The sequence below is a fragment of the Micropterus dolomieu genome, linkage group LG05 (assembly GCF_021292245.1).
Source record: "Micropterus dolomieu isolate WLL.071019.BEF.003 ecotype Adirondacks linkage group LG05, ASM2129224v1, whole genome shotgun sequence".
NCBI classification, from domain to species: domain Eukaryota; kingdom Metazoa; phylum Chordata; class Actinopteri; order Centrarchiformes; family Centrarchidae; genus Micropterus; species Micropterus dolomieu.
The window spans coordinates 28,622,170-28,636,142 of NC_060154.1; the positions used below are offsets into that span (position 1 = coordinate 28,622,170).

At 41.3% G+C, this 13,973-nt stretch overlaps 1 protein-coding gene across 1 annotated transcript; it reads left to right on the plus strand.

The window, feature by feature from the left end:
* The first annotated feature begins 320 nt into the window (after window positions 1-320).
* On the plus strand, window positions 321-11,658 carry ephx4 (epoxide hydrolase 4). Its single transcript, XM_046049968.1, has 7 exons — window positions 321-911; window positions 3,489-3,574; window positions 4,899-5,056; window positions 7,143-7,271; window positions 7,640-7,743; window positions 8,914-9,062; window positions 10,739-11,658. The coding sequence occupies exons 1-7, from the start codon at window positions 669-671 to the stop codon at window positions 10,977-10,979; spliced, it is 1,110 nt and encodes a 369-aa protein (XP_045905924.1). The 5' UTR covers window positions 321-668; the 3' UTR covers window positions 10,980-11,658.
* The last annotated feature ends 2,315 nt before the right edge of the window (window positions 11,659-13,973 follow it).

A 13,973-nucleotide genomic window follows, 5' to 3' on the forward strand; every position in this document is an offset into this window, starting at 1 on the left:
CTGGAATTGGGTTTTTTAACTAAATAATTGAACTGCTTGGCTGTCTGGTGTACAGTGCCTGAAAAAAGCGCACCTGTGACCGCATCACAGCTGAATACAATATTAATGCCCTGCCCGAAAAACACCACTGATACCTGCTAATTAAATCGTGTGACCGCCACTTATTGCTCAAGAACTGGTTGGTGAGACATTTTAAATAAACTAGAAATATTTCATTGATTATGAGCGGACTATAATTCTGAGCACGTGCATGCTTGTCCTCAGCGTTGTTGCCATAACAGCGGCGTGAAGCCCCGGTGCTTTGCAGTGATTTTGGGGAGGGGGGGTTTCCCTCTGCCTAACACCGCCTCTTAGCTGCGCTGAAATCGCCGTAAAAACCCTGCATCGCTGGGCTTATTGCTCGATTTCGGACTTGCCTTGTATAGTCAACAACACCGTCTCCTGCTGAACAACCACTGCTGTCACACGCAAGCGTGAAATCTGACGTGATGCTCTTGCCACCGTCCCATTCAACCGCTTGCTGGGATCCTCCCTTCAGACAGCCGTGCGTATGCGCTGGTAACGAAACAACGGCATTGTCAGGGCAGTATTTAAACAGAAGCGACCGATTAACAGAGAGAAATCAATAGGTAACTTGGTCTGGATTGATTTCCTGCGGCAATGTAAAGATGGCGAGAGTGCTTCACAACTTGCTCTTATTTCTAATTAGACTTGCGCTGCAAATCAGAGTTTTGGGGTATTGGTCATTGATATACGGTTATTGTGCTCTTTGCACCATCGTAGCCCTGCTGAAACTTTGGTGGAACATCATCTTAAGGCCGACAGCCACCTTCCAGTGGGCGATTCGTGAAACTCCCCCGGCATGTCTGAATGACACGTCCTTGGGAACCCACTGTTATGTTAGGATCAAGGTAAGACACACACACACACACACGCATGCACTTGAACATAAAAGGTGTCTGGTCTCTGTAAGGGGGGGTGGGGGGGAGCCCATTGTGTGTGTGTGTGTGTGTGTGTGTGTGTGTGTGGGAGAGAGAGCCTCTCTCGCATGCTACGGTGTTCAAATTAAAATGCTCCAGCACATTTCTTGCCGTGTCGCGTCGTGAAAAGGCAATCAGGCCTGATATTTGAGCAGATCACGAGGCGCCTGTTTATTGTTTGAGACGTTTTCGGTGGGATCGCGGCTCGCTCGCGCTGCGCTCAGGTGGTGCTGAAAGAACAGCTCCTCCGCCTCCCGTCTCAGCATGCAGGGGATCAGCGGCGGGCTGCCAGCCGATGTGTTTAAGATTATGTAATTAAATACCAAAGCATGTTTGTCTAAACCAAAGCCTAAGTGTCAGCGGTGGAAGAACTATTCAGGTAATTTACTTAAATGAAAGTAGCGATAGCATAAACATTACAAGTGAAAGTCCTGAATCTACAGTCTAAGTAAGAGTCTTATCAGTAAATGTATGTATCAAAAGCACTCACTGTTCTGCAGGATGGTCATTGTTATGTCATGGTATAGCCTATTATATCAGCGGACTAATATATCTAAGTGCTAACTATAGCTGTTGGATAAGTAAAATGCAGTCAAAAGTACAATATTCCCCATTAAATGTTACAAATAAAGTAGCAGAAATGGAAATAGTCAGATAATGTTGCTCAAAACTGTAGCCTACAGTACTTGAGTAAATGCTCTTATGGAACCACCACTGACTAGTGTTATTTAAATGAACCAACCCCGTGTTTTCATGCAGGTACATTCAACCATCTTCTCTTTTGGTTGCTTATTAGTCCTAAACCAAAGTTTTTGTAAGAGCAATATATCAGATCTAGTCTATGCTGTGATCATACACGATGCAGATGAAACTAAGACAGACATGACTTGTAGAAGGTTGTCTCGGAGATTCGTGTTTGTTTGAACATAGTGCAGTTAAAAAAGTAAAAATAAGAATAAGCACAGTCAGACAAAGAAAAGAGAAAGAAAAAAAGGTTGCCAGAATAGCAAATATTTGTCTATGCATGCCAAGATATGCTGTATCTCCAGTGTCAGTAGCTACGTCAATGTACACGGACACAGTCCAGGGATGTCCAATAAGTATGATTTAAAAAAAAAACACTTGATACAGCTGTTCTCGAAGCATGTGCTCATAAACAAACATGTACTACTTAGTTGCAGCCAGGTTTGTTTGCTTTGATGTTATCAGCAAAGGGACCCCAAATCTCCACAAAGGTCCAGTATGACTCAGACGAATTACCGCTTCTCAACACAAGGAGGGACGGCTGATTTCCATTCTCTCAAAATGACCCTAGAATAAGTAAATCAGATGTCTGATGTGATTTGTTTATGGATCTACTAAGCACTCCAACTAAAGGAATAACATGTTAAAGTGAGATGAACTCTTATGTCCAACATAAGACAAACATAAAACATGCAACATAAAATTTAACAATGCAATCCTTAAACCATGACGACACCGGTGCAAACTAAGCCAAAAAGTAAATATCCACATCAATAAACCTAAATATAACAAAAACTGATTAATAGCTCAAGTGAAATTGTATTAATAACCTGCCAACTTACTCCATAAATAAGCTCTGACCTGACCTCTAAAAGTCCCACATTTTTGTCACCTTTATATTTAATGGAAGACTGTTCCTCAGTATAGCACCAGTATAAAAAAAGATCTTTCACACTGGCCCTGGTGTTATAGCCATGATTAGTATGGACCTCTGTTATCTGTGAACAGGAGTCCATTGATGATACTGAAGGCAGCAGTTGTTGCTAATGTTGTTTTGCAATACCTGCAATTTAAGCTGTTGCTGTCCTGCTTGGCTGTAGCTGTCAAACTACTTTATCAAACAAAACAGGCTTATTCAAAGTGATGATGTTAATGCTGATAACACATTAAGTTTCTTAGTAGAAATGATGCATGCGCAGAGTTTGACACTTAAAGGCTGTTTTCATGTGCATCTGCTGAAGTGTGATGTGGGAACTTGAAACTTCAAGTGCCCATAAACAGAGAGTGGACGTCAGGGAAGAAGAAGATGCCTTGTTGCGTCCAGCAGTTGAACATTTTTAATTAGACATATTTTCATGTTCATTGGACATTTTCTCCCCTTTTTTTGATTTTTTTGTGTAAAAGAAAAATATAAATGATCTCAGACACAAATTATTATTCAAAGCAGGGTATTTTATATGACTGCAAATGTTTCTGGAATTGGAACTGGTAATGTTCTGGCAACAACAAATTCACAAGCGAGTGACTGGTCCAATATGCACAATAAGGCTGGGATACACTGATTTATAACTATGTGTTGACTCCGAAGTAAATAAGCTATTCCAGTATTGTTTTCCAGATAACTACATTATTTTCCACTTATTTCCATGCGGATACACTGAATAGTCATTTAAATATGCTGACTTGTTCTATTGTGTCCTCTGTGGATAAGACTTTCAGCTTTATGTTTGTGTGTAAAGTCTTGTGTGTCTTCTCTCTCCCCAGGAGTCTGGCCTTAGGTTTCACTATGTTGCTGCTGGAGAGAGAGGAAAGCCACTCATGCTGTTTTTACACGGCTTCCCTGAGTTCTGGTAGGTCAAAGGGAAATCGGTGGTGGGGGGCAGGGGAGGAGGGCAGTTGCGGTAACAGTATTAGCTCCATTGCATCCATTGCAGCAGCAGACAGCCGGGCTGGAAGATGATGCTTATTCAGTTGTTTTGTGTTTGTTCCATCGGCCACCTCGCTAAAATTTCCCCTGACTGTGAGAAATCATTGTCTGTAATGTTTTGGCTTTACTATTAAATCTTTGTGGTCTGGCTCCTGGGCTGCGAAAACAAATCCCCCCCCACCGAGGGACATGATTTGCCATCGGGGGAAAAGGGTCCAAAGCATTCAAGATCTCTTCCCCCTGATATGAAATGAAAAATGGTGTTGAGCGTTGCTCCTGGATTGAGGCCAAAGAGGTTGTCAAGAGCTGTAAGCCTGTCCATATCTCTAACATACTATCTAAGCTGCTGACAGGACAGGGATTAATTAAGGGTAGAGGGGAAGCTCTTTCTGCTTCACTTGCCATATTCTTCACAGGAATGATGAACTGTGCTGAGAGTGAGATGGCTGGAAAGAACTCTTCACACTTTCTTAAAATGTGCTAATTCCCTCTTACAAATGAGAAAGGAGGGAGTGTATGTGTGTGTCAGAGGGAGGGTGGAGGGGTCCAAGGGGCTTACTTTGCTTTAAACCTCATCTATATTCTAAGATCTGAGGGATCTTATACTGACTCATCAGAATCACAGTCAGGGCTCTGCATCTTGCTTCCCCTCGCTAAGCGGAGGAAGAGGAGGAAGTGGGGGGATTTCAGTCCTGATGAGGAGCCTCTACAGCAGACAAGATCTTCAATTAGGAAGTCATCGCAGTCCACATGATCAGTGGGTGGATTAGAATCTAAAACAGCTTATATTATACTGAGGTAACCTTCACTAAGCTAGAAAGAAAGCAGAGTGCTAGCTTTAGTTTACACTAGTTTGTAGCTGAGAGTTTAAAGGGGCATGGGAAGTACTACTCAGCCTGGGAAAACAGGCCCTAATGATCAGGGTTATCTGAGTTTGGGCTTGGAGACTCCAAATGTTTAACAGAAAGCTTGTGTTACAAACTGGGTGGTTGGAGTTGGAAAAACATGCAGATTTACCTGGCAGGAAGGAACAAATGAAAGAAAATACTGAATTGCACTATGGGGAATGTTTTGGGGGGCTTGATCCCATATTAGGGACTAAAAGTCAGGATATCTTTACTTCTGCAGCATCTAATGCTTTTTTAATTTGCAAATCCCCAATCTTGATAGCGGGAAAATACTAAATTGAGTGTAATAAAAGAAATGAAGGAAATAAGTCTCATTTGCATGTTGTCTGTGTGCCTCAGGTTCTCCTGGCGCTACCAGCTCCGCGAGTTTAAGAGTGAATTCCGTGTGGTGGCCGTCGACATGCGGGGCTACGGGGAGTCCGACTTGCCGCTCTCCACTGAAAGTTACCGCTTCGATTACCTGGTTACCGACATCAAGGATATTGTGGAGTACCTGGGTAAGGGAACATAGGAGAGCTGTGTGTCTGTAATCTTAAAATATCTCTTCGGAGTGGACACTGTTTTGACAGCGTCTTGAGTCAAAAATAAACTTGTTTGTCAGTGTTAAGCTGTGGACAGCCCTCAGGCCTGCAGCATGGCATGACAAACTTCCTGTGACTCATTCTTACTGAACATTGGACATTGTGCAGATAGAGAGCCCACATCCTGCTGACTGCATGCTAACACTAGCAGGAAGCCAGCCTGAGGTTGTCTGCACACACCAGCATCCACTGAGATTTTCTGGCCAGAATGACGTTTTTTGCTCTTGTACTTGGCCAGCATATCACAGGGTATTGAGATGTCACCGGCGATTCTCTAAGGACTCTTAAGTACGGTAGATAGAGTCTGGGAGCTCTATCTCTGTTTTCTCCTTCACACCTGTCACCTTATATTCAAGCGTGTCACAGCAGATGTTCTAGTACTAATTACAAGAATTTGAAATAATTCAGATGGTCACATCTTGATTTTGCCACACATACACACTGTCCTCACTTGTTCAGTATTATTTATTCAACTATGGTTGGGTTTATCCCAACTTTTATTTTCTAGTTTGGACATCATTCCTATCAGTAATAATAACATCTTACTCAGCAAGTTAATTGTTGAGGTTTGGGGCTGTGGCAATCACAAAAAAATGTGTGTAATGAAACACAAGTAGTCAGATAATAAAAGGTTTTTAACAAACTTAAATCCTCCTCCTAAACTCCTTTTAGCTTTACGTCCACCTAAATTGTGGTAATCTGGCTAAACTGATGGCTTGTTTATAATCTGGTTATGTGACTGCTCATGTTTCTTGCCCTGTTGGAATTTATTGTTGCAGTGGTGCCGAGTTGACTGTGATTACTACAGAGAGTGCAGCATTATCCTAATCCCCAGAAATGAAGGCCAAAACTATGAAAAAGGGGATCCAAGTTATAATAAACAGTAATTATCCATTAGTAGCACAACATTCTTCAGCAAGCTGCTCACACAACGTTCAGATATTCCCATCTTATAAAGTTATTGTGTTGTTTCAAAGACAAAACGATGAGCTGAAAGACACAAAAAACGTTATAGAGCTGAGGGGAACTGAAGAGTCAGGTAATAGTTCTCTGTGGGTTCTTCACAATGAGTGACACAACAGCAATTTGGTCCATTGTTATTGTAAAAATATTGAGCTTTAAATAATATAACCAGTCTATGTTCAACAATTTAACGCAATGATCGTCCACCCAGAGGCACATTGAGCACATTCCTTGTAAAAAAATCTCTTAAGGAGGGCCTTTGAAAAAGCTCTATAGTTTATGCTTCTTAGCTTCTTACGTTGCTCTAGCTGTCGTTGTTAATTTCTACACAGGCTTTCAGGGACTGAGCACTCAATAATGCATATTGCTGTGCAAATGATTCACTTAATGGTCATTTCAGTGGAGGAGGGAGGCTTGCATTGGTCATATGATAAGTGCTGCGCTCTGATCTGTGATTGGAGCCCACAAGGTCCACTCCACATTCACAGTCAGCTAATGGTGCTACACCAGGCTGAGGTTTGGCCTTTAACCACACATGGGAAGCAACACTGCCCTTTTCTCATTTTTGGTAACAAATATCATCAGCTCACAGCAAACACTGGAAGGCCGACAGCAGAAACAGCCACGGCCCTCTGTCATTTTCCAGAAGTGGCTCCCAGACTAAGCTATATGACAATCCCTTTTGAAGCACATGTGATATCAATGCTGAGATGAGGCTTACATGTATGATTCATAGCAGTGGGTGTAAATGGTGCTAGGCCAGGTAAAGGGATTAGTTTGTAGGGATTGGAACAGTGATGTGATCAGAATCTCTCAGTCGGATGCCCTGACCTTGATCTGCATTTGGCACTATGTCATGAAATACATCCATTTGAAGGGTGTAATAGTCAGAACACTATTGATTTCCAGGCTCTGACATGCTTTATTAAACTGCACAACATCAGCATGAACACCCGGGCCTCTATTCAAATTGTCAGAATGCTGTGTTTTATTACAATAACAAAGCACTGTCTTACATTATTTGCTTTTCTCTTCCAAGGATACAACAGATGTTGCCTTGTTGGCCACGACTGGGGCGGGACCATAGCGTGGCTGTTCGCCATTCACTACCCAGAGATGGTGACAAAACTCATCGTCCTGAACTGTCCCCATCCTTCTGTGTTCACAGGTAGGATTTCACTATGTGTAAATGACCAGATCCTCAGACATTATTCTTTAGTGTGAAAGGAAACCACATTCTTCATACTAATTAGAGAAGCTCTGGTTTGGCTGTTGGGTTATTATCGTAATTATTATCATTAATTAGGAAGTATTATTACTTCAATTCCATGTTTGCTTCCATCTGGCAAATCCCTTTTCCGTCTTAAGGGGGAGATGATGAGAAGCTAATTACATGAAGCTAATGTGGCACTGGAACAGCTGGTTTAACTGATGCAAACAGAGAGGCAAAGTTATGGAGGGTTATCATGTCTACAACCCCCAAACTTGGCTTTTAATTACTGTTGTACAGCTGAACTCTCCTCTCCTCTCTTCCAGATTACGCTCTGCGGCACCCAAGCCAGCTGCTGAAATCCAGTCATTTCTTTTTCTTCCAGCTGCCCCGCTTCCCTGAGCTCATGCTCTCCATCAATGATTTCAAGGTGGTCTGTTATATGTGGGCATAAGCGGTTTCAAGGTCATGGTTGTGTGTGTGTGTGTGTGTGTGTGTGTGTTCATATGCTTGTGCTTTAGTGTATGTTTCATGTTATAGTATCAGGCTTATTTATAGTGTTTGTATCAGTGCAACTAAAAATAGCCTGCTGTGGAAGATGTTTGTTCTAGGAAACAAAAGGATCCACTGATCCTGTAGGAAACGTGAATTTATAGATAGACGCTAAATGTCAAAAAATTAGGAAGTAATGTTGAATTTGTTAGGTTTAAGTTATAGTGGTTTTAGTCATTTTTTAACTCTTGGCTACAAATTGAACAGTTTTTTTTCTTTCATTTCATTGACAAGTTAGTTCGACATTTTGGGCAATATGCTTTTTTGCATTCAAAAGTCATAAAGATTCACACAACTCTCATATCTGTCTTTGAATCAATGATTAATATCCCTTTTAGTAATCAGTGCAACTTGTTGTTTAACGGTGCCATAGAATGGCATGCATGTAACTTACATACCGTGAGCCATTGTTTCCTCCTTCATATGTGAATCTCTGCACACCCAAAATACGCCACACACACACCCCCTGAGCACCAAGCTTCCAGTCTTGGCAGAATCAGCAATAGGACAGCTAGCTGCACAGGTAACTCAGTACCTTTAAACACTTTGTTTTTACGCTAACTTAACCTAAGCTAAGCGAACTGGTTGCTGGCAGTGCTTAAATACTTACATATTTAAAATTTCATTAGAGAGGGAATGAGCATATTTCCCAAAATGTTGAACCATTTCCTATTTTAAATGTATAATTTTCTTAAATCTAAATGACTTCTTGCAATGATTAAGCTTTGCATGGTATTTTAAAATGTCATTTAATGTTGAGAGTGTACATGTATTTTGATAAATTTGCTAACTAAACAATTGGATAATGTTCCTTTACGCCTGTGTTGGAGTTTTCAGAAGTAAAAGCACAGCATGTAACATTGCTGAGCCAGCAGTAAGTCAGGGTTCCAGAACTGTGACCGAAGGTCGTGAGAGCTGATTTCCCCACTGAAGTACCTTTTCTGACTCATATTACAGTGACATAGACGCCCTTCTGTAAACGTTTTCTAGATCAGATTGTACCAGTCACATAAATTCACCCCAGTGTTTGCTGCTGTCTCTGCTGTAGGCTCTGAAGGCCTTGTTCACCAGCCGAAGCACAGGGATCGGAAGGAAAGGCCGATGGCTCACTGCAGAAGATTTGGAGGCCTATCTGTATGCACTCTCACAGCCGGGAGCTCTGACTGGAGCCCTCAACTATTACAGGAATGTCTTCAGGTGGGGAATAGTCCACTCATCAAAATGGATTATGTATTGAGAGTATTCCAATCCTTTACTTTAGTAAATTGAAGCAAAGCCACAATATAACAATACTCCATCATAAGTAAAAGTCCTGCCTTTAAAACGTCACTAAAATAAATGTATATAAATATTTTTTAGCAAAATGTACATCAGCATCAAAAGTTATATATTGTATTATTTGATTACAGTTACTGATACATGAAAGTGTACGTAGCATTTTACAGTTGTAGCTGGAGCTATAATATATACTGTTTAGTGTAGTTTAATCTATAACAGTGCAATATGTAAGACAAGCATTATACACTAGCTGCTGGAGCAGGGATGCTGTTGCCATTGGAGACCATCTCACTCTTGCTACAGTACGTTGAGATGCTTTGAGAGTCAGCATTGGTGTTTGGTCATGGTTGGTTATTGTACAGTGATAACACATCACTTAAGATGTGCACTTTTCAAAAATGTAATGTTATATATTGAGTGCTGTGCATATAGAGACCATATGCAATGTTGTTATTTAATGGAAATTTTGTAGTGCCATCTACAGGCTGATCACTGAAAGCACAGAAAACTAAAACTTTCTCTCTGTCAAGGCCAACAATCCTGTCAGAGACTGACACACACCTTCATTCTTACATGTAAGACTGACTAGCTGACCAAGAGTGATCGGCACAAATCAGATTAAAGAAAATATCACAGTGCATGCATTTTGACATGTGAACAGCACGTGCATGGCTGAGCACGCCATCTGCTCCCCTCTCAAGTAATGAGTTATCTCAGAATAGCTTTTATGTGCTTACGTAAAAGAAATATCATTGACCCATACTCAGTCAGTCTCTCCACAAGTACATACTGTACCTAAGCACTAGGGCCACAAATACAGCACACAACATCCATCCATCCATCCATCCATCCATCCATCCACACATTTGGGTGAGACATGATGCAACATAAAATTCATGATGTAAAATAACTATTACATTGGAAATTCTGCAGATACAATATAATGATAATGATGATTCAGGTCAGTTTGTTTATTAGAACCTGGCTACATTTCTATCTTCCTATTTTTATGCAAATTTTCAGTTTTGCACATAAAAATACCTCAGTGTCTGAGGTGGAAACGCTGACATCTTGAAAAGATGATTCGATGACGGCTGACAGACACAGATTTTTTTAAACAGACCTTGATGTGAGTCTGCTTCTACCACTCTACACAAAACATTAAAAAACTGCGACTCAGTTTTACATGCCTCCAGTCCACCAAAAAGCCCCCAAAAGTAAAACATAAAGTGGAGAGAAAAGAGCGGAGGTGTCGAGGGCGCATGTTACTGGAATATCCCTGGTTTGAAGTACTTTTTGCTGGGAAGCAGTAAATTCCAGGATGTGTAAAAGTTACTGGTGCTCACACATAATGTTATAATGTCACATCCTCTTGAACACATTGGCATAATGGTAGCTAATGGAAACGCACTGATTCATGTTTTGTTTTTATTTAACATGTTTAAATTTGAATCTGAAGCCAGTAAATGAAATTCAGCCATCACAAATTAAACTTCTAACTTAGACTGTAGATATTGATGTCACTGTCCACAATTACTAAGATATCACCATTGCCATTGAAAATCTCTTTTTTTTTTTTACCTTTCTCTCCTTAGCTCCCTCCCACTGAGCCAGAATCACGTCAGGTCTCCCGTGCTGCTGCTGTGGGGTGAGCGGGACGCCTTCTTGGAGCAGGAAATGGCCGAGGCATGTCGCCTTTACATCCGGAATCATTTCCGTCTCAACATCATTTCTGGGGCCAGCCACTGGCTGCAGCAGGACCAGCCTGATATTGTTAACACCCTCATATGGACATTCCTCAAGGAGGGAGAGGGACGCAAAAGCTACAGGAACTAAATCCATAGCGAAGCCTCCGCCAGCACTCCCCTTTCCCCTCTCACTTGCCACACCTGGAAGCCTGGAATATGCCTGTGATACCAAGCAACATAGTGATAATGCAATCATTCTTTAAATCTTTCACATTTCAAATCTTTTTTAAGGAAGTAAGCAGTAAAGGAAAGAATCAAAGCACACTTCACTGGAGAGGACACTGAGCAGTACTTGTGACACATATTCAAGATGTTTTTTGCACATGACATCCGCCTTAAAGTTTGTCAGTTACAGCATTACAAATGTGTGGCAAAATCTCCATGTGACTTGTATTGTGTGGTGCCTTTTAACTTTCGAGTTGTCGCGGTGTAAAGATGTCCTGAGAGACTGGGATGTGGCGTTGTCTGCTATAGTTGTGTTTCATTGGGCCTCTCCACTCTTCTTTGGGCACAGTCCTTTGGGAGCCATAACTCTCCCACTCCCTTTATCAGGTGGTGTTGTCTAAAGGAGTTTTCTTTTCTTTTTTTTGTATCTTTTCCTCAGAGATACTTGCTCAAATGTAGAGAATGTTGTTATCTTGATCTTTATGTATAGAAATGTCAGTGACGGTTGACTATTGTACTATTTTGTATCTATTCCTACACACTGCATTTTGAAATTCACTGAGCCAGGTCTACACCATTTGATTTTATAAATAAACTATGTGTCAAAATGTCCAGCCTGTTTTAAGATAATAATAACACTTGTGTTTTTGAATCTATGCAGTGTGTCTCGTGCCCCCACATGTTTGCAGCTGTCTCTGAAGAGTCACTCCAAGCTTTTACACAGAAGAGATGAAAAACACTAGAAATAGTAATGCATGGCACTGTTAAATATAGCACAGAGCTGAGTGACACAGCAGTTGACGTTGGTTATTTTGGGTCGACTCTGTAGAATAAACATTTTGGTATTTCATAGGTTCATATTTATACCTTCCCCACATGCTTATTTGCCAGAACAGAAATGTTGACGTAGAATTACACTGAGGTGTGTATTCATTAGTCTTACATAAACAGCACACAATCGCACACACACTGTCACTGCTGGGCTATTTAAAGAAGAGATGTCTGTTTGACCAAACCAGCAGAAACTGTTTATGGTTTTTTTTATGATTTTTGATAACTTATCTCAAATGGGACCACCCAAATGAGGTACAAATGAACCCTATAAAGTATGTCTTATTAGAAAGCTGTACTGATATTGCACCAAATCGCTCCGCAGCAGACCTCACTATCCAACCAGATATTCTTTTGTGTTTCTGGCTGTAACGCTGATTCAAACATATGCAGTTACATTTGGGCTGACATCATAGGATAGGCGTAATTACGCAGGAGAGGACAATGACATCAACAGCAGTCAGAGGCAAGCTCTTTTGCTGCCTTCACTGGCAGTCGGAAATATTGCGACTTGCTGTTGTGGGAAAGCGCGGGAAGGAGGGTGCTGCAGCACCCCCTTTTGACAGGGAGGAACACAATGTGCAAATTACATGTGTAGTACAGACTACATAACAGGCACTATTGTTATTATATGACAACATAAAATACAGCAGGTTAGTGCTGAATTCAGAGGATGCTCTGGTTGATTTTACAGCCTAATAATTTGACATAAGCGGCTGTTTGCACTGTTTTGTCACGATTAAATGATCTACATTGGTGTGATGCGCGGATCGGCTCTTACAATATCTGAATAATCCTGTACACACCGGCCCCCAAACCCAACTAATTATTTTCTCTGATTTAGCCTATCCCACCTATACCTATCCTTTAAACTTTCCAGATGATTTCTTTTTTGTGCTGTTAGACCCGCACTAATGGAGCTCAGGATTGAACTGGAGGCCGGCTGCTTTACTGCTGCTTTACAAACTGTTTTGAACTGGACTGTGTGCCAGACCTTTTGGATGTGTAGAGGAACTCAAAATATTAATTGATCCTGTGTCGGGAGACTTAAACATGAAGTTATGCTGCTGTGCCTCCTCGTGCGTAAAAGCGCACAGCGTCTCTCTTAATGGGGAGACCCTTCACCCTATTTCACCCGCCCCGAAATTCACAAAATGTATCGTCCAAAATTCTGCCCGCAAGCAGTGGTGCACGCACAAGGTTTTCATGTGCTTCATGTGTTTCCCCAAGAGTGGACACTGAGGTTGGAACAATTTTTCAAGTTGAAATGAGGGTAGCGATGGGCAGCTGCGGCCGCATGGCCTTCATTTAAGTTGATCGTGCTATCAATGGTTTTTATTCGAATGATTTTATACATACATGTAATTACGGAGGTCCGGACCTCGGCGACCTCATACGACCATGCTTGTAACCACTCTGTGCTGAAGGAAAGTGTGTAAGTGCGTGCCAACAGTCGTGTCATAAGCGCATTTCAGTGCAGCACCCCTAAGCGAAAATATCTTCATGCGCGCCTGCAAGCTCACGACAGACAGTTGAACTTTAACCTTTTCAGCCAATGTGGTAATGAGAGTTACTTTATAGGATACTTTTCTAAATGGATTTTAGCTGTCGTTTTTTATGCGCGTTTTGAAATAGACTTTCTCTTTAGAAAAGGTTGATGGAAACGGCAGCTTTCCCAAACAAAAGTTTTTAAGCTCGCTTGAGGTGTTTTTTGCCTTTGTCGAAAAAGAGTAAATGCGCTAAATGGGAGGTATAAACACTTTTGCCGAATAAGTTCTGAATTCACGTCTGATCAGCTGTCTCCGTCTTGCCGGATATTCATATAAAAGCCAGGACCGTGTTAATGGTCGAACAGCAGATGTGGAATGACCTTCCTTCACTCCATTCAACTGATGCTCTCGTTAACTGGAAGAGCTTTTGTGTTCAAATGGACTCACTGCAAGGAATCCTTGAGAGCAGTAACCAATAAAAAAGGTTAATAGCATCTGAAACAAAAGGAGGTTGTATTTCCAAATGTTAGATAAAGTCTTAGTCTTATTTATCTCTACATAATTATTTGTTTGTGATGTTTTGTGGTGTTTTGCAT